At 38.8% G+C, this 22,016-nt stretch overlaps 1 protein-coding gene across 10 annotated transcripts in view; it reads left to right on the plus strand.

Moving 5' to 3' along the window:
* The window catches only part of Dlc1 (DLC1 Rho GTPase activating protein), a 378,868-nt gene that overhangs the window by 205,928 nt on the left and 150,924 nt on the right, over window positions 1-22,016 (plus strand). Inside the window, exon 1 of one of the 10 annotated variants that reach the window (XM_047549292.1) lies at window positions 1,008-1,383. The exons of 8 other annotated variants lie outside the window; for them this stretch is intronic. In XM_047549292.1, coding sequence (XP_047405248.1) covers window positions 1,245-1,383 — 139 coding nt within the window. In that variant the 5' untranslated portion in view covers window positions 1,008-1,244. Of the gene's footprint in view, window positions 1-1,007; window positions 1,384-22,016 lie in introns of those variants that run through there. One more of the 10 variants, XM_047549293.1, reaches the window with a different exon arrangement.

The raw sequence follows: 22,016 nt of genomic DNA on the forward strand, positions 1-22,016 counted from the left end.
TGTAGAATTAAAATACTTGGGAGATCAGTGTGATTATGTATAAAAATAATTAAAGTAATAATAATCATTTACATGGTACCATAAATGATTACAAACTACTTTTACAGCATTATCTCATCTTGCAAAAGGCTATGAACAGGCCCTTTGATACTATCTTATGCCAATATTAAGCTTCCCTGCCAAACCTTGAAAGTTATGAGATGGAATTTGGGGTACATGAGAAAAGAGAGGATTAATAATGCATTAAAAGTCAGAAAATCTGCCAAACTCATTGGCATAAAATGAGATTTATTTGGCATTTTAGAAACACAAGAATGTATCCTACAAAAGAAGAAGTTGGCCCATATTTTGACTTCCAAAACTGTACCAAAAGTACGTTTTATATTTTTGAACATTATTTTGGGGTGTGTTTTTGTTGTGCAATCATAATGATGAAATTTGCTTGTCTGAAATGCAAAGATTCCCTAAACTCTATTTGGACTTTATTTAGAGGCAAAACCTAGAATTATTTGATTAAATCACCGAGTGTAAAAAGTGTTGAGGGAAAATGTGAAGACATGAGACGCTGATTAGTATGTTGTTTAAAACTCAGGTGTACATTTCTTACAATCCAGACTGACCTGGGGGATGCTTGGCAGGGCCATGTCTTCCTTCCGGTGACCACAACTACAGGCTCCACTGTTGTATGTCACCAGCAGCCTGATCTAACCCATGAGCTAAGATAAAATGTTAATGCTGACAAGAATTGGCGTTGAAAGCTGAAGACAGCACTACCTGCTGGCCCTCCTCTCCCTCCCTCACTTGCTTGCCTCCTCCCGCACTGCTTCTCCTTCCAAACCGCAAGGTTACCTGGATTGCTCTGAAGGATAGGCGAGTATTTAATAGACAAGAGCCCAGCGTGTACCAAGTCAACTTATTGGATTACACAGGAAGCTCGAAGCATCTAGATAGCCAGGGCTCAGCCCGAGAGCGGGGCGAGCGCGGCGCTGGCTGGTTCCTAAGCCTTTCCAGATGTGGCCGCGGCGCGAGCTTGGCGGCGGTCCAGGAGGCCGCCTGCAGCCGGCGCTTCCCGGGGCCGCAGTGCGAGCCGCAATGCCGGCATCCTGAAGGCGCGGGCTCCTTCTCCGCTCCCCGGGGACCCGCGGCCAGGCAGAGCGACAGCCCGCGGCCAGCGGAGAACCCCTCCCAGAGGGGAGAGCAGAATGGTCGCTGCGCCCGCGCTGCGCTGAAGTCACTGCGGGTGGATGGGGGACCCCGAGGCCCACGTGATGGCTCGGCCCCTGCGAGCCCCTCTGCGGAGGTCTTTTAGCGATCACATCAGGGACTCCACGGCCAGAGCCCTGGATGTGATTTGGAAAAACACCAGAGACAGACGGCTGGCAGGTGAGGGGCGCGAAAGCGGGGAGGGGGTGAGAAATATTGGGTGGGGGGACGCGATTAATACACAGATGCAGTTATTAACTCGGGTAAGTAATGGTCTCGTCGGTGGGCTAGGTGATGGCAAGGTTTTTTCAGTCTCCGGTTCTCGGCTATTTAACGTTTCTGGAGAGTGAGGGTGGGTGGGGGGGATTTGGTTTATTTGCTTGTTTTTCTGAAATGCCTTTCTAGTTGTTGGTCTTATTTCTAGATAAGGTTTTATGAGAGTTGGGGGGGGAGCTGTTTTTTTGTTAGCTTGTTTGTTTTGTTTTCACCTTGAAAAGAAAGCAAGGTCCTTTGGAGTGTCAGGAAATCGGTGGTTATGAACAGTTGCAGGCAAAAGCCCTGAGTTCTATAGCACAGAGTCCTCTTTGGAGCTGGTCAGCCTAAGGCGGCTCAGGAGCAGGAGAGGGCCCTGGCAGGGCTGTGGGTCAGTGGAGTAAGGAGCTGCCCAGTGAAAGGCTGCTGGAATTTCCTCTGGCAGCCTGCAGCTGTTCTGAGTTCCAAGAGGGTATCAGGTATGCCAGAGGCAGGCATTTGAAATATAATAAAACATACGTACAGTGGTGCAATTCAAATATTCTAGGGCTCATGTGACAGCCACCAAATGCAGACTGTGATTGAAGGAATTCAGTAAGGAAACAGGAACTTCTGCCTGATTCTGGGTAGGAAGAGGATTCCTTAATTGATGTAAAGTAGCATCTCACTGTGATGTGAAAAAAAACTCCAAATCAAGGAGATGCATCCAATCCAGCAGTGTTTTCTGTTTGTTAAGCCTGTGTTCCTATGACATCTACATGGATGGGTCAAAGACCATGTTTTCTTAACCTTTTTGGTTAATCCACTTGTTTTTCATATACTGAATGGCGTTTGGAATTGTTAAAAATATTACAAGCGGCCTTCAAGGGTCAATCCAGGTTTCTGGACTATGTTCTTGATAGTCATTTGACTTTCACGTAATTGTCCTGACATGACTTGAAGAGGGGAAATTTAAGGTTGTGATTGTGATTAAGCAGATTATGAAGATAATGTGTTAGCTGCATGCCATCATAGACTGTAATTTTGTTTTGAATGTGCATGAAGATCTTCCTTTCTGTTAAGTTAAACAATATTGCCCAGGACTCAGAGAGAATAAACAATTCCAAGTCTAACCATAAGGTAGGGAAGAGAGAGCTAAGTATTTTAAATTTAACAATTTTATTATTGCTTTAGAGTAAAATGTGGTATCTTTAAGCAGTCCAATTTTCCAGTAATTTTTAAAGGTGTCTTATCAATGATGACAATTTGCAATTAACCAGATGAAGTTTAAGAGATAAGCTATGGAAGTATAAGATGCCCAACTATAATTGATCGAACTCTGAAAGAGTGATTCCTTTGTGGTTGTCTTATTTGACATCTACATTGCCACAAATGAAAAGATTGTACAAAAGATAACACAAGGCCTGGGGTTGTAGCTCAGTGGTAGAGTTCTTGCCTAACATGCATGAGGCCCTGGGTTTGAATCTTAGCACCACAAAAACAAACAAAAAACTACAAAAATATCTTATTATGGTTTGGTGTGTTACTGCTTCCAGGGTTTCCTCTCAGAATTTTATGTAATGAAGAGCTTTTGACAGCTGATGATCTGTGAGAATAGGGATATTACCCCTTGAAAGTTCCTGACTATTCTCATTTGTGTGTTAATATTATTGGTATATTTGAAGTCAAAATGAAGCAGTGAATATAAACTCATTAGTGAAAAACACTTTGTGCCGGGTGCGGTGGTGCATGCCTATAATCCCAGCAGCTTGGGAGGCTTGAGGCAGAAGGATCACAAGTTCAAAGCCAGCCTCAGCAAAAGTGAGGCACTAAGCAACTCAGTGAGGCCCCGTCTCTAAATAAAATACAAAATAGGTCTGGGGATGTAGCTCAGTGGTGGAGTGCTCTGAGGTCAATCCCCAGCACCCCTGCCCCCCAAAAAACCACTTTGAGAACAATCACTACTTTGAATGTGCAATGAGAAAACACTTCCACAGCTCTAGCTGCATATAGCATTTTGTGTGTGTGTGTGGTGCTGGGGATTGAACCCAGGGCCTTATGCTTATGAGGCAAGCACTGTACCAACTGAGTTATATCCCCACCCCTGCAAATAGCATTTTTGATGCTTCAATTCTACTGAGGGAAGAAATTCTTTATGTTACTTGGGTTTCCGAAGACTGTCAATCTCTTAGGACTTTCCTGTAGTGGAGAATTCAAGCCCATACTTGAAAAGATAGGACTTCTGCTACAACAACTGACTGATTACTGGAGACCTGGACACTGTTCGTGTCCTCCCTAGTCCTTGGCTCAAGACTGAAGCTCCATCAGTGTTTGTCAAATGGAGATTGATCTGGTGCACATCCAAACCTCAAGAGCACTTACTCCCATCCCTTTCCCTCCAGCTTCTCTGCTCGCCACTCTCCCACTGACCAAGCGCTAAATAACAGCTGTTAATTATCCACAAAAAGTCTCTTTTCTAAACAGCAGAGAAAATCTTTATATCATCCCACGTTGCCTTTGCTTGCAGAAGGGAGGGCAGTAGAAAGTCCAAACGTCCCTCTTCACTTTGAAATTAATGAAGTGATAGGTAAAAAGTGTTTGGAAGCCTCTGGAGGAAAATGCTTCTGTCAATAGTACCTGGAATGTTAGTTCCATGATGATTGTTGCTTTCCTGACCTTTTATGACCTTCATCAAGTTTCTGAAAAACTAATCAGAGATTTTAGTTTCTTCCACCTGACCAAGGGATTTTTGGTCGTAAGACCAAGTTGTAAATTTCTTTGCTAGGTCTTTTCTGTATTTTTGTCTGTCTGTCTGTCTGTCTCTCTCTCTCTCTCTCTCTCTCTCTCTATATATATATATATATATATATACATATATATATACACATATACATATATATGTGTGTGTGCGTGTGTATATACATATAAAATTTAAGAGTTCCTAGTTCTCCTGTCTCAAATGAAATCTTGTACAAAGATCATCATTTACCTTTCCTTGTCTTATGTATAAAAACAAGGATTCCGTCTGTTGTTTTTAAGGATCTGCAGCCTTATATAAACAAAATACAGAATTGTTGCTAGGAAAAAAACCTTCAGGTTGTGAGAAATAACAGAAGAGATTGTCTTAATTGCATCCCCCTGTCTATTTAATCCCTTCCTTCTTCCCAGTCGCAAACCCCAGGACTTTCTCTTGCTCTTGTCTTCTCTACAACCATGATCCCCAACCCCACAGGTGCCCGGTCTTCTCTCCTAAATGCAGAGGATGGCACGGAGTTTTCAGTGAATTGGAAGTTGGAAGATAACTATGGTTCACTGATGGAGCAGACAGCCTTTCTTTGGATGAATCCTGTGTCGTTCTTCTCACATCTTTTGTGGGTTCTCATTAGTCTGAGCACAGCTTACCTTCTGCTGCCTGCTTCCTCTTGTGTAATACATAGACATCTTGACATCCGGGTACATTTCATTCCTGAAAACAAAGCTACTGCCTCTTAATTCCTTCACAGAGGACTTCCTAGGTTTTTTTTTTTTTTTTTTTTTTTTTTTTTTGGTGCGAGTAGAGCTCTTTAGCATTCTGGAGACTCTGGATCACTTCTCAGAGAAATAATTTTGGATGTGTAGATAAAATACTAAAAAAAAAAAAGGAAACCAATTACAATGAAATATCAACATAGTTAGACAAAAATGTGATATGGTAATAGAACATGAATGAGTTTAAAATAGGACAAGGCACTTAAAATGTAGGAAATTAAGTCTAAATTAAAAGATATTTTTACAAGTTCCAGTGTGAAGACTGCTTTGCTAGATAAAGAACATTAACCTCTGCATTACACAGGTTTGTTTTAATTCACCTTCTTGTCACCAACAGTTATACATAGGGAATATTGGGAAGCGGGTCCCATATCTAGGTCATCAGTGGGGAACCTGCAACTTCCCTGTGTGGTAGTTGAATGACCACAATTCACAGAGTTGCTCAGTACTTGACCAGTGAGGACAAATGGACATACATGGTCAGAAAATTTGCCAGTCATCTGCAGTCCTTGGAGTGGATTTGATAATGACCATAACTGCAGAATAGAGATGACTGTAAATGATATTTTGTGATATCTGCAACAGCTGCAATGTGATATGAAAAGCTTGGTTTCTATTGGTGACAGAGTCACAGGAACAGCTAATACCCTTATAGGTACAGGGCAGTTTGCCAATGTTTATAACTGGAGGAAATTCTAAATTTCAGTTAGAGTTTAAGAAAATGGAAATGTAGCTTTTTCTCATCCAAGATCATGGACTCCTCTATGAATCTGTCCATTGGCCATAGATTTTAAAAGCTCTGTGGTTTTCAAAGGCAAACATTCTCTCAGACTGAGATGCTGGGCTCTTCTTGTACATAAGCTAGCTAGAATTCCTTAATGGATATTTCTTTGTTTCCCACCGATGGGGAAATATCCATTCTCTCTGCTAGGGAGACATGGCATAGAAGGGGAAAATTCTCAGATGCCTCAAACTGTATGAGATTAATGGAGGATCCTACTGCCATAGATAAATACATAAGAAAGAAAATCTCAAATGCCTAGGAAGAGGGCAAGAAAATTGAGACAAATCTCGATCCAGGTGAGATTCAATGGACATAAATTCTTCAAGTATCTACATTAGACTGGATTCCCCTGGGATATTTTGCTGGATGATCAATATCATCTGTCATTTGGAAATAGATTTTTACAGTTCAGCTGACCGGGTCCCTAATTCACTAGAAAAATGAGTGTTTGACATGCTTTCAGTACATTAGTTCCCAATTCTGTGGGGCATCAAGAATTCTGGCCCACTTCCAGTGAAGGGCAACCACAAACATTGACTCCTGTGAACTGCTTTCTGCTCATTTGGTTCACAGTGAAAAGCAAGTAAGGGCATATGGAATGCCTTTTAACCATGAGTGAGGTATGCCTCAAAATATGCAGGCTCCGCCAGTAAACAAAGACAGCCCAAATCTAGATCTTAAAGAGAGACAACCATTAGGGATGCTTCAGGAGCCGCTGTGATGTGAGCATGTAGCTATTGAATTAAATTTTACTGTTTCAGTAAAGAGAGGACCATGCTGAAGTTAAGACCAGCTTTGATGAGATAAAAATGCAGTATGGTAGTCGGGATTGCTGACTGTGACGTTAGACTGCCTGGGTTTAGATGGTGGCTCTGGCACTGGGTAACTTTGGGCAAGTCAGTCTGTTTCTCACCAATACAGGAGGACGATAATAGTAGCTTTAAAATGCTTGTAAGGATCAAATGAGTTACATTACAAAATGCTTAGAAGAGCCTTTGGCACGTAATACGCCCTCCTTTAATTTAGGGGGTTATAACCCCACTTTCCTTTTCTTTATACCCTCTTTCCCGAGGAGCTTCACCTTATTAGCATGCCACCGCTATGATTTGCCTAGGGCTTTTGGCAAGAGCCTCTCAACCAGTGCAAAAAAAAAAAAAAAACCCAAAGGTAAAATTTCAGTGGTAAATGTATTTCTGTACTGGAGAGAAACGATGAAGAATGAAAAGAAGGTATTTTTGTGCAGACCCTGTAAACTCCCAAAGGAAATGACCAGGATAACTGTTTCTGCACCTTGATAAAGGAATCAGTCCATGCAGATGAGTCTGTCATGCTAGATAGGCAATCTCTGAATGTCTTCCCAAGCCAGTTGGAACTTGCTTTGCAAATTGCTAAATGGATGGAGCCAAACATGGAAAAGAGCAGTAGCACCAGCAGCCTTGGGGTTCCAAGCCTGTGGCTCAGCCCTGGTATGGGAAAAAGTATGCTAAATGTCAAGGCTGCCACTTGAAAGGGATATTTTGCACACCTCCCTTTCTGGAGTAAAATTTCTGTGACTTTATTTAAAGCAATATGTGCGAATGGTCTTTTGCCAAAGGTCTTTGTAATTACAGTAACTAGGTGTGTCCAAAGTCAAAGGCTTTGTAGAAAGGGCTTATTTTATTGATTTGTCACAGATCAGCCTAAGGAGATAAAACTCTATCATATAGCAAAGACTGGATTTAAAAACACATGCTTCTGGAAGCTCCCTATTTCAGGGGAATTATTTAGGTTTAGACTAAAGTTAAATGTGAATTTTTTTTTTTTTTTTTGCAATTTCGGATTTAATTTGTCATTCTCGACCGGAGAGGATGTGCCATCCAGATGGCGTGTGCTGAAGTTGTTTGTGTGCAATGATGATGGATGTGCATTCATTCCTCTGTGTTCTTCCTCTGTGGCTCATGGACAACCACTGATATTGTTTAAGCGCTTGCCTGGAACAACTGATGAAAACAACCGTGGAAAAGATTAAAGTTATTTATCCCCTGTGACAATCAAACTCATGATGGTAGTACTGTTGTTGCTCTTCTCAGACAGAGTCAAAGACTAGTGCTTTTTGAATTATAAATTAATCGTGGCATTCACCAGTAGGCAGCTATGTTCATTAGAATATATTCTTTAGGAGTGCCTACTAAGTGCCAGAGCCTGTGCTAAGAGCTCTAAAGGCATTCTCTCATTCATTTTTTAAAATAATCCTGAGAAATAGGTCCTACTTCAGTCTCACTTAAATTAGGGCATTTTTCAGGAATACCTTAAAAATTCGTTAGTTAGTATTCATGGACAAAGCTCGGAGCTCTCCACACCTGCTAATCATCATTAATTAATCTCACAAATATTTATTGAGCCTTTATTGTACGCTGGGCCCTGAATGACAAACAAGACAGACACGCTCCTTGCCTACCTGCCATAGGTGAATTGCCTGTGGTGCTCAAGGAGCACCAGCCTGGGCCAGGTGAGCTCCATTTTATTAAGGAGGAATCACAGTGTGTCTCTTGGACATTGTGTGTCTGAAACTCATCACCAATAGGATCCTTAACCCACGGTTCTTAGGGGCAGTAGAAGACACACTTGTAAGGGGAAGATTGAGAAAGGTGCATATGTGACTTTTAAAAATATATGCAATAGACTGATTGCATTCATAGTAAAACTGACCAGCAAACTGCTGAGCATAGAGAAGCATGAGTAGGAGGGTCCAACGTGGGCATGAAGGTTGAGAAATGTCACTTTAAACTGTCATACAGATCCCTGTGGCCTAGTTACCCTCGTGAGCAGAAAGTAGCCCATAAACATGAGTGAATAAATAGCCTCTACCCTCTTTGTGTCCCCACAAAACCAAGGGAGATCCTTTCTGCCAAGGTCAGGCAAGTTAGTCCTTCCCTAATCACTGGCTCATCTCTTCTTCATAGGACAAAAGATGTGTTGCTTCCAAAATGCTGTGTGATTATATCTTTTATCCTCTTTTAAAAGATGAATGCTGACCTGCTTTTAAAGTGTAAATGTACTAAAGTCTAAAATATGTCACTACCTAAAATAGGGTGCTCCTGTCTGATTCACAAATCAGAATGAACTAAAATAGAAGTTGTGTTTTTTCAATTTACATATGAGATTGTTCTCAAGGTTTTGACAAATGAAGGCTCTAGAAATGAAACAGATTGTCCTAAATCATATGAGATCCCACAGAGTTTATTATAGAATCAAATTAAAGTCAAGACTCTTTTTTTCCCTGATATTAACTTGAAGAATATTTTGCATTTTTAAAAGGAAAGAAAAAGTGTTAAGTGTGTTGTATTAAGAATATGGCATAATCATTTTATTAAATGTTTACCATCATCAAGATTATGTTGTACTGGGCTGGGGAGATAGCTTAGTTGGTAGAGTGCTTGCCTTGCAAGCACGAGGCCCTGGGTTCGATTCCTCAGCACCACCAAAAAAAAAAAAAAAAAAAGATTATGTTGTACTAATCGAAAAATACTTGAGATGATGAAATTTAAGGATTATGTATACAATCATAGTGTTACTCCACAGCTCTCTATATAACATGACCTCAAAAAATTCTAACCTATTTCTAATCAATGTTATCCTGGTTTAGTTTCAAAAATTTTAAAATTATTTGAGTTAATTACTTGAGTTATCTGCTGAATGCTGTGATTTATGAAATGAATGAGAAAATCATCAAAGGAGATACAAATTTTTATTGGTACTACTTTGACCAACTCTCCCATTTTAATTAAGGTACATTTTGAATATCAACAATATGTTAAAGTATTATGGTCTCATTTTTTTCTTAGAGGTAATTTCACTTGCTTGTTCCAAAGCATCCTGTTCATTGTGGTTTCTTAGTGTTAATAGGCAAAGGATGGAAAGAAAAGAAAACAGTGAAGTTTTAAGATTAAGCATTTTGTCTTCAAATAAGAGGCCCAGGAGCAAAGTATGGGATATTGTTCATTCACTCTGTAGCCAAGAAAGCAGACAGAACACCCCCTGAAGCAAAGGGTACCAAAGAGGATTTTTATACTGAATGGACATAACCTCTCATCACCTCCAAACTAGCTAATATTGATTGTACACTATGTGAAAGAACCATGGTGAGTGGTAGAAAAGATAGAAATTTAAAATTGTCTCTGAACTCTAGTAGTTGTGATTCTGTTTAGCAAGTAAAGGTAACTTTTGCCTTTAGCAAGAAAAGGTAACTTTTGCAGAAAGCAAGTCTCCAAAGCATGATTTGACAGGCCGCTTAAGGTATTTACTGAACTGATCGATTTCTATTCCTCCTTCCCTTCTTCTCTGTCTCTCCCTTCCTCCCTCCTCGGCTCCCTATCTGTGCTCCCCTCCCTCCCTCATCTTCCATCTACTCTTTGCTGAATGAAGGTTTCATTATCTAAGCACATTTAAACCAAAGAATATCCATGGTGCTTTACCATTACTATTTTCTATATTATGTCAGGGGCGTGCTCATTCTGTGCCCTTAGGAACATTTTATTTAAAAGTGAAAACTTCCTTGACACACTAACTTTAACTTTGAACATCATAGTTATCACTTTTTCACTATTGCCCAGGGAAATGAAAATGTCCGAATCATTGCAAAGAGATGTTTCTAAGCCACTACAGGATGTAACCCTGTAGTGTTGTGATGCATTTTGGGGGGTTAGGGGGAAAACTAAGGAGGATGGTATTAATATTTTAAATACATCTTTTTCACAATGGCATTGGTATGTTCATCCAGGCAAATTATTTGAATGTTCCTCAACCTTTCAAGAAGTTCTCACACTAGTAACTTAATTCACAGGCCTAATTGTCCCTTCCACAGGACAAAAAAAAAAAAAAAAAAAAAAAGAAGAAAAGAAAAGAAAAGAAAAACATATATATTTGGTACCCCACTGTGATTTTCTTCCAGTATGACATAGGAAGTGGTAAGGTTTGCCTTTTTTGAAACTGTCACTGACCCACAGCTTGCACTTAGTGTGGAATATCTGAGATGTGTCTTGATGGAAAGTCCCATAAGGACTTCAGAGTGGTAGCAGAAAGTGGAGAGACTGAAGGACCTTCTCATGATTTGCCAAGTACTGACCTTAACTCCTCATTTGTAAAACTACCAAAGTATTGAACTCAGTTCTGTGACAGAGGGGTGTCAGTTTCCATCCTGATCACACTAATCAATAAATCAGTTTAATCAAGAAGTAAACCACTTGTAAAAGCAAATTAGTGACTTCTAGGCAATGAAAATCACTAAAATATAGTGAAAAACATGGCATATCATTGATGGATGAAGTGTTGGTTAATGACCTCTGAACATCCTGATATCATAATTAATGCCATAATATAATTGACTTTCTTTCTCTCTCACTCTCTCTCCTGTCTCCTTAGGGAGACATCTAGATAATCGTGCATGTGTGTGCGCACACACGCACACACACACATGCACACATCCCTCTCAGGAATCACATGACTCGAAGAAATTTCTCTTCATTAAAGATTGAAAGTTCCTGATTTATAGGATGCTGGTGTAAAAGTCACGACACAGCATCTGGTTGTTGACAACTTGCAGTGGGGAGAAACAGCACATTTTATGGTGTCTAGACTTTGTTTTATCTTGTGGATTTTGGGTGACATATTTAGCTTTCTGTAGACAACTCTCAAATTACTGACTCAGCAGTCAGTGTGGTTGAGTTTATCATGATCCATCATCTTTAATCTGGTCTTGAATAGCAGGATGTTGTAGGTCCAGATTGAAGTGTGACCTTTGCATGTTTTCCATTCATGCTTGATTACTATATCCTAGAGGTCTAGACAGTGTTATTGGTTTCTCACCAACATAAACATCTGGTGAAAAAAAAAAAGAAAAAGAAGAACTCAACTAGATGAGTGAGAACATTCCTCATCTACCTTTCTAAAACCTGTTTTCAAATAAAACTCTTCTCAAAAGAAGCCCACCTCAGGTCTAAAAGTCTACCATCCAATGTATTGTTTTTCAGCTCTGATAAGACCATCATAGGACTGTCATTTTTCACCAAGGAAAACAAGTGTGAGCATGTAATTTCAGACTGCAATAGAAACATCTTTCCTTTGTGCTATTACAAGAAGCTAGAATTTCATTTAGTGAATTCCAGCCAAATGAAATTAGCACGTGCATGTTGACTCATGTGTAGCTCCTGGCTGGACAAATGAGATGACAAACCCATGGGAGTGGGGGTGGAGGGAGGAGGCCAAACCCCCAGCCACATAAGCATTCATTACCAAATGGTCTGATGTCATCATCAAGCCTTCTAAAATTTTATTTCTTGTGGATTGGTTTTAATATTCATCAAGTTATTCATTATGTTGGTACCATGCAGAGAACTTATTTAAGAGCCAGAACTCCCTAGTGTATTGTGTCGCTGAGTCAAAGGGAGAAACTGAGGCTCTTTCCTTATGCTGGGACCACATCCAGCCAAACCCCACACAAGGCTTATCCACTGCCATGAGCACCAGACTGAGAAGGTAACCCCAAAGCTCTTGCCTTACCCATCTTTTGCATGCAAATTATACATATATAATTCACGAATCACACATGCAATAGCACTGGAAATTTTATGCTTAGAATATTGTAAATTTATGAAATGGCCATTCAGTAATTTATTCTACCTCATGAACAACAGTTTGTGCATAGTATTGTTTCCTTTTTTTTTTTTTTTTTCCTTTTCCTTCCTTTTTATCCCTAAAGAAAAAAAAAAAAAAAGAAGGTAGAGAAAGTTGTCCTTCAGTTCTGCAGTGACTCTTTGTATAAAATTGATGACTTAGAACTCAGGACTGTGTTTCCACCCATAGCTCTTTGGCACAGCATAATCATTGCACAACTGAAGATAAACATAGAGGGTAAGCTCCAGAAAAATTATGTCAAAGCAGTGCCTGAAGATCTATTGTAAGTGGCCTTTGCACCATTTAAGACAATAACAACATTCCCTGACCAACCGCCCTGTACATACCCCAAGGATTAGCCAGCACATCAGCGCCAAGTGTTAATAGACTGGGAAAGAGGAGAAATAAACATTAAAAAAAAATTGTTTTTAAAGAAAGAAAGAAAGAAAAAGAACATGTAGTCTGGGAAGAGCATTAACAGGGAGGTGAGGGTAAATTGCCACCTGCTCTCTTGGAGATGATGACAAATGGATCAAAACTGGGCACCCACCTTCTCAGTCACCACCACACACATTCCAAGCTCCCATTCTTGTGAGGCCAGTTCACGGAAAATGTTTTTATTTCTGTGACCCTGAGCCCGACACCCACTCTGCTGCATGAAGTATTTTCTGAGTGAACCTTCATGGCCTTCCGTTCTCATTAATCCCTACCACCTACCCACACATGCCCCCACTGGCAGACTGATTCAGAGATTGTCTACTATTATTTTTTAACCCATTTTGCACTGAAAGTGACATGTTGAGTTTAATAAGTTCATGGCGTAGAGTTTATTCTTGACAGTGAACACCTTGTTTCCCGTTTTGTGTTTTTCTATTTGAACTTAAAGTATTTTAACAAATGAACCAAAGACCATTATTTCAGCAATCTCCTGGTCTCAAAATAAAAGTGTGTGTTTTTAAATCACGATAACTTACGTAATGTCTCTGTTTTTAAACAGGGCTTAGGAAAATGGCATTTGACAACTTTTATTACTTAAGAGAAAAAGCTGACCCATGCATTGTACAAATGAGTTCTAAGGGTCAAAAGCCAAGTGCTTTTAATAACTTTTTAAGAGTAGGTAATCTGTGTTCACTTTGAAGACTGAAGTATGTACTAATTGCTTTTGTGAAATGAAGGTGATGTTACTATAGCTAATGGTCCATGCAGTCGTACCCTGGGACACTTGATCCCAGTGTCTCATGTGGCTTCGGTTTCTGTTTTTATAACATACTCATTGTTTTTTGATTCAATATAGTTTGGGTCACATTTGAAATTGTCTTTGCTTTCCAAAAATCTTTTTCTCCAAAAATACTTGTAGATAGATTCTCAGTTAACTAATAGCAAGGTTATTTTTGTTAAACATTCTAGACATATAAGATACTCACATGACAACCACTAACTTAAGTAATAAAATATAACAATTACTGATAAAGCCTCCTGTGAGCCCCTCCTGGATCATATTTCCCTCCCCTGTCCTCCCCAAATCCTCCTGAAATCCTCCAATCTTCAACTTGGTGTTTTGTCATTCTCATAGGGATTTTATATTTATCACATATTTAAGCATCCCCAAAACAATATCAATTATTGCTTTGCTCATTTATAAGACTTAAGTGGTACCATATTTAAAATACCTATCTGCAACTCTCTTTGCTCAAAATTACATTTTTGGTATTTATTTACCTTCAAACATGATTTCTTTATTCTCATAGTTATTATATAAAATACCATAATTAGCTTATTCTCCTGTTGAGAGCCATTTAAATATGACTGCATGCTAATATAAACACTTGTTGTTAGATTATTTTTTATATCACCATGAACACATGTAGAAATTTCTCTGTGAGCTGGGTGTGGTAATGCATGCCTGTAATCCCAGAGAGTCCAGAGACTGAGACAGGAGGATCACGAGTTCAAAGCCAGCCTCAGCAATTTAATGAGGCCCTAAGCAACTTAGCAAGACCCCGTCTCAAAATAAAAAATAAAAAGGGCTGGGGATGTGACTCAGTGATTGTGTACTCTTGGGCTAAACCTCTGGTACAAAAAAAAAAGAAAAGAAAAAGAATTCACATTGTAGAAAAATTTTCAAATTCTATAAGATTTATAGAATGTTCAGTTTAAAAAAACAAAAAGGTAAATGACATAGATAACAAGATATCAACAAAATGAAATAGATATGCAGTTATGTGTGTATATACATAAAAATTTATACATTTGTGTATATAAACATGTACATATGTGCATTATGTACACCTATAGAAGTCCATATACAAATTTTTATATATATATATAAAATGTAAGTATATGATGAAAACTTTTTAAATTATTAGAATTAAGCAAAGACCAGGCAAATAGGTTTTGAAAGAAATTTTTTAAATTTTATTTTTAATTTGTTCTAATTAGTTATACATGACAGTAGGATGAATTTTAATACATTATACACAAATGGAACACAACTTCTTCCTCTGACTGAACATGGTGTAGTCACAACGGTAGTGTGATCATACACATATATAGGGTAATAATGTCCATCTCATTCCACCACCCTACCCACCCCCACTGCCCTCTGCACAATCCGAAATTCCTTCATTGAATGAAGATTTTAAGTAACAATACTTCTTTCATTTTAGTGGAATTTATTGTACAAGGCAAGTTAAAATGTAACTAGGTAGCTACTTAAAGGTGATAATAAGCATATAATCCACTTATGCCTATTCTATGCCTATTCTGTGCCTGTACTTGGGTATAAAAGGCAGCTGAGGTAGGTTGAAGATATAAAATGGAGAGTCCTTTTGATAGCTAGAAGAAGCAGAATGAATGTGATTTAGAGATGACATCTTCACAGTAACTCTTGTCCAGAAGTACTTAGAAGAGCACTTAAGAGAACATTCCCTCCCTTCCCTGAAAACCCTTTCAGGCTTCCATGGACACTAAGAGTTTTTTGGACCACCGGTGCAAAGCTGCCATACCTAATTAGTTATTCCAGTGGTGCTGAAAAGTAAGCATTTCCTCAAATATTGAACAAATTATCTTCTCACGGAAGAAATAGTAATTTGCATAAATAAACATCAAATATATTTTTTCATTCTGCTTCATGAAATAAATGAACAAGTAATCATATTCATTTTTAAAATATATTCCAATGACAATTGTTAAGTTTGGAAGTTCAAACTAAAGAGTATGGACACGGTGACCTCTGCACTTGTCTTCACTGTCATTCATTTAGTAACCTTTTCCTTCATCAGATTGATAAGCTGAGAACAGTGTTCTTCATTACATTGTGACTATTATAGATGTCACCTTAAAAATGGTGGCTCAGTCAGCTCTTCTTAGTTTCTGACAATCTCAATACATCTACAATTTGCTGTGATAAATGATCTCTTTTTACTAAGTTGGCCATGTGCTATTTCTTTAAAATGTAAAACCCAGAGAGATATAAACCAGACTTTGTAAAACATGGGGATTCTATTCATAATCTTGGGATTATCAATTTCCCTCCTAATTTCTCATGGAATACGTTCTTTTCAAGTTATTCTCCACATTCTTTTTATATTCTTCTTCAAAATATAAACCCCAATCTCTTCTTTCAAGTCTCCTAACTTCAGTTAGAACTGCTTTCTAATAATCATCATTACTAACTGCAGTTATTCAGTCAAAATCACTGTTAAAATTATTTTTAGCACACATGCCATAATTTGACATTTAGAACTAATCTTTGCCCCTACAACAGTAGCAAAAGAGGGGTCATAGAAGGAAGGATGGCGGGCTGGGGATGTGGCTCAGTGGTGAGAGTGTTTGCCTGGCTTGTGTGGGGTGCTGGGTTCCATCCTCAGCACCACATAAAAATAAATAAGTAAAATGAAGGTATTGCATCCATCTACAACTAAAAAATAAAATTAAGATATAAAGGAAATGTAGCAAGGGGCTTCAAGGCTTTAAGACTCAGAGACAGTGTGAGACTAAAGTTTTTCCTTCAACATCCTGATTTCTAATTTTAACTAGACACCTAGTAGTCAATGGTAGACTCCGCTTAGAACTTCTTCAGTGTTATTTAACGCTTAATAACCCTATGCAGTGGGTTCTGTTATTGTCTTTGTTTTATAGATGAGGAAGCATTTCAAGAGAGGTTTTATCTTGCCCAACAATCACTTAACATCTCCAAAATGGAGCTCTCTGATTTTTCCACAAAACTTGTCCTTTCCATCTCCATTCATGGTAGTCACCTTTGGCTTCCCTCTTCCTTCATACCTCGAATTCCTTCCATCAGACCATCGTATCAGTCCTTCCTGAAAATGCATCTAGAATCTGATCACATGCCATCACTATTCCTGCTACGGTGCTGAGCCAACCCACCATCACCTTGCCCTGCATTCTTAGAATCTCTTCATACCTGACCTCCCTACTTCCACCCTTGCCTCTCTCCTGTAATTTATTCCAAACATGACAGAGTGATATCTATAATAAATAATGTGTTGACATTCCTCAGTACAAATCCCCCCAATATTATTCCCTCACCCTTAAAATAAGACCCCTTCTATGGCCAGGTAGTCTTAGTCTGACCTGGAGCCTTCCTGTCTCTTCTGCTTCTTTTTTGCTGATTCTTTGCATTCCACACATTGTGGCCTCTTTGCTGTTCCTTGGCATTTGCTGTTCCTTCATCCCCCCAAATTCTTTTCCCCAGTTAACCATGTGACTCTGTCTTACTCTTCATTCAAATCTCTGCTAAACCATTACCTTTAATGACAGGCCATTCTAGATCACTCTATCAACCAGTTCTCCTATCAACCAGCTGCAATCCATATATCCTGGTATGTTGTGTATGTCTGTTTATTGTGTCTTTCTTCCCAGGGACTTAGTGTATACACCAAAATTCACATACACATTGCCAAATACAGAAATGCATACATCAGTATTGTATATTAAAATATACAAGAGTATCTTGTATAGGGGCTGGGGTTGTAGCTCAGTGGTAGAGCACTTGCCTCATATGTGTGAAGCACTGGGTTTGATCCTCCGGACCACATAAATAAATAAAATAAAGGTATTGTATCCATCTTCAACTAATTTTTAAAATTTTTTTTAAAAAGAATATCTCGTATAGAACTAATTTAAAAAATTCTTATTGGGAAGTTGAGGCACAACATCTGTCTCACATTCTTTGTGAATTCATCAAAACACTAAAATGGAGGTTGGGAATTTAGCTTAGTGGCAGAGGGCTTGCCTACCACGCACAAGGCCCTGAGTTTGGTCCCAGGCCCTCAAAAAAAAAAAAAAGATACTAAGAAGTTATTTGAATCGGTAATCCCTCTCTAGATATTATATTATTTTTTCATAAATTATTTCTATATTATATCCTTGTTGATATGCAATTAATGCCTTAAGTTCAAACTACCTTATGCATCCACCTATGTAAATGATATAAATTATACTTTCATCCTTCCAGCATCAGTCGGATCTTTACCTCCTTCCCTCCTTCCCTTCCTTCTTTCCTTTTCACCTATTCTTCCTATCTTGTCCCATCTTTGTCTTTAAACTCTAGTTCTGTATCTCCTACCATCTTCTAGACATTTCCCCTAAATGTTGGCTATCTTGCAACATCAGATTAAAACTGAGAATTCCAAGGTTAACTTTGTTATCTATTTCCTAGATTGTTCCCCTTCTGTGGGTTGCCTCATTTCCTTTGTTGCTCATACCAAGTCAGCCACCAAATCCTGTCAGTTCTGCTGTCTGTATCTCTGTGTCTGCCCCTTCCTTTCTCATCTGTAGCCACCAGCATGGCACAGAGTGTCCTTATTCTTACCTGGACAAGCAAAGGCTTCCAACCTTGTCTCCATGACTCTGTCATGTGTCACTTCAATCCATCATCCTACCATGGCTGTCTTCAGTTTTTTCACTGGTTTTGCTCCCATACCGTCAAGATTTTGCAATTTCCAATCGTATCACATAAAAATACCCCTCCCTGCTTGTAAAGATCCTCTTTTATCTAACTATATCCTGCCTAATCTTATCTATCTCCTTATTGATTCACTGAAGCGCTGTATTCCTCCCTCCTCAACAGTTGGCTCAGGGTCTCCAACAAATGTAGCATGATCCCTGAATCCATATCTTATCCACCTTTCAGTTTTCTTGTTTTTACACTGTTCAGAACAAGGTCAACCTTGATTAATGTCATTTTATCTGCAGTCTCACAGCACTGATTTTTTTTTAAAAGTCCATAATTGATTACATGCTTCTTTTTATCTGTATCATTTCTATGCTGCTATTTCATGTTAGTCTTCTCCACTCAATTAGATAGGAATCTACTTGAACAGGAAAAAAAAAAAAAACAACTCTTGTGTATAGGGTTGGTATGCACCCGCACAGCATACCAGGACTTTTTTTTCAGCCAGCATAACACACACCAGTTCAAATAAGTCAACATTCTCATATCATTTGCAGAAGAAACCAGTCAGCTTGCCAATTTAAGTAGGACAGGTAAGAAAGAAACAAAAGAAATGTGATGGGTTTGGAGAAGTCGTAAAATATTTGAAGATGGTAGCACCTGTAGGTTTTCTAACTAATAAAAATAATAAAGCTGTATTTCTCTACACTCCATAGCCTGTTGTGGATTTATCATGAAGATAATGAACATTGAGGTTCCCTCACTTGCAGAAGCCCCTCCAGTGTCCCAAAGGGGTCCTACCATGCTGTTTACACATTTTGTAAAATTGAGATATTCTAACTAGGCTCAGTTTTGATCACTATGGATCATTATGATTCACAGCACTGGACAGACTGTAGACATTTTGCATTAATGATTTACTAGAGAGGATTGGGGTGGTCATAGGCCTCTTGCATTCATGATTTTTCGTGCCAGGGGCCACTTGAGTGGCCAAGAAAGTGTTTTGTAATTATAATTTCAATCTTTTTTTTTTTTGTCTGTTTCCTTACTTGAGAATGAAATGAAATGAAGAATTCCAAAATCTAGCCCGAGACCATTTCCTTCCCAGATGGGAAATGACAGGAAATGAAATAGTAAGAAAAGAGAGAAACTAATTTTCACCAAGGACCTACTGTATTCCCATAGTTCAAAGTCATTGATCTCCTTGAGTGCTGGAATGACCATTTAAGGCAGATGTCATTTTCCCCATTTATAAGTGACAAAGCTCAATTTTAAAATGTGAAGTAACTGGTCAAAAAGTTACAGAACTGTTAAGAATTTAAATTTGGATGTCAGCTCCAGTCTCCTGAATCCAAAAGTGCATGATAAATCCATATAGGGCTTATATAAAAATCAGGATGTAGATATCATTAAAAAAAGAAAAAACAGGGACATGTATGGCTAACAATTTTTAGAAATTAACAGCAATCTAAATTCCCTCCTATCTTTATATTTTTCACAACAGATTTTCATAAACAGTGAAAGTGGTATTTCTTTCCTGTACTTCTCCGGATCCTCTTTATCTGCTCCTTCAAGAGACTCAGAGTAAGCCTACAGTTTCCTCTGTGAAGCTGAGGATTTATAATTTGTCATTCTCTAAAGAAAAATGTGAAGGAGGAGTACTGGAAAGATCTGAAGAGCCCTGAGTGTGACGCTTGGGCTATTTATCTTCAGGTACTGGAATGTTTTGTTTCTCTCACCCTTGCTCTTGTGATTTGCTGGGTGATGCGAGTTGAGATAGCAACCACTGTAAAACACTGTAAGTGAATTGAAACTTGTTGTGTTTAAGCAATTGCTTAATTGTGGCTCCTTGCCACTTAAGCTTTGGAGAAGTCGGCTGTTAGTTCTTATATGTATTTTATTTCACACTGACTTTTGATTTTTTTCCTTCTGGTATTTTCTTAGACACTTCTGTAGCTATGAAGCAGCTTTTTCATGACTTTGGTGAAATGCATATAAAGGTTGTTGGTTGCTACTGACTAGAGAGAGAGAGAGGAGAGAAAGAGAAACATACTAAGTTCCTATGCATTCAAGGACAGCTGGTTAGGATCACAATGTTCTACCTTCAGCATACTCTTTTTCCCCACAGCTTCTACTGTTTTTATTTTTTTCTTTCCTATAACTGATGTAGAGTCAGCATTCTATCCTGAATTAACAGGATAGTGATTTATACAATCAGGATATTTCACTAAGATATTTTTAATGGTGAATACAGCAAACATTTAATTATTCAGGACTAATCAGAGCATCCGTTCTCATGATGGCTGAAACGTATACAGTGCATTGTATCACACAGGCTCATCCTTACCAATAACTAACTATGGGGTCATTCATTTGTTCAATGGGCACATCTAACTTTTTGCTTTGGTTTTTCTTTTAAAGTAACAAATATGGTCTAGGAAACTGCAAAAGAAAATTAGGTAGAAAATCCTAATCAAGAACTTGATTTTGGGAACACAAATCATGACAACTAGAACAACTATTTTGTGACATCCTGAGTGCAAGGAGTGTGACAGAAGTTTAGGGTAGGTCTTGGTCCTGATCCTGTCTTCCCAACCAACCAAGACAGTGCACAGATTACAAATAATGAAGAGTTTCATAGACTGCAATGTTATTTTTATTTTTTATTTTTGGGGGGTACTGGGGATTGAACTCAGGGACACTCCACCACTGAGTCACATCCCCAGCCCTATTTTGTATTTTATTTAGAGACAGGGTCTCACCGAGTTGCTTAGTGCCTTACTTTTTCTGAGGCTGGCTTTGAACTCACGATCCTCCTGTCTCAGCCTCCCAAGCCTTTGGGATTACAGGCATGCACCAGAATGTCTTCACTCTGCACAAGATATTGTTTTACTGGTAGTCACACGTATTCTGTGGATATGTTACTGGTAGTCAACTATGGCCACTCCAGAGAACCTCCCTCTGCCTCTTGACCAAACCATTCAGACGTCAGTGATAAGCTTTGTTCTTGCCATAATTTAGTCTAACTAAGAGCTTGTTTGCATGTGTAGGAATTTTGAAAGCTCGAGTTACGTAGCACCAAGTAAATGTGATCACTTATAAGCTTATGTCAGTATTTTTTGTTTGGTCGGTTTTCCTATGTTTATTTCCTCCATTCTATTGAAACTCTGTGTCAAGAGGTCCAATTTGTATTCCCCATTCTGGGATCAAGCCAGCTCCATGAGATTTTGAGCAAGTTAATAATTAAGTAATCCTCTCATCCTTCATCTGTAGAGGATGTTAAATTCTCTTTAAAATTCCTTCAAATCCAAATTTGCAATGTGCCCAAATATTTGTTCATCACTATGGTGTACTGTAGCAAAGAGATATAAAATATAGACACTAGTCTTAAGACAGGCACACTAAATGGTGAGCAGGGGCAGCATTCCTTCATTTAATAGAGTTCTTCCTGTGTGCTAAGCTCTCTGCCAAGTGCTATGACGATGACCGTGGTGACAGCCATACTGCAGGCATTATAGAGAAGCTTTTCCTGGAGCTGTCTGGAAAGTGATCATGGCAGTGCTGGGGAAAGTGGCAGGTTAATAAACCCAAGCAAAAGCAGGAGAGGTTCATGGAGAGGGCAGAACATCATGAATTCTGGTCAAAGAGAGAGTAAGCAATGGTTAAGCCACGTCCAGATAGCAGGAATAGCTGAAGTAGAAT

This window comes from Sciurus carolinensis, chromosome 4 (genome assembly GCF_902686445.1).
Source record: "Sciurus carolinensis chromosome 4, mSciCar1.2, whole genome shotgun sequence".
NCBI classification, from domain to species: domain Eukaryota; kingdom Metazoa; phylum Chordata; class Mammalia; order Rodentia; family Sciuridae; genus Sciurus; species Sciurus carolinensis.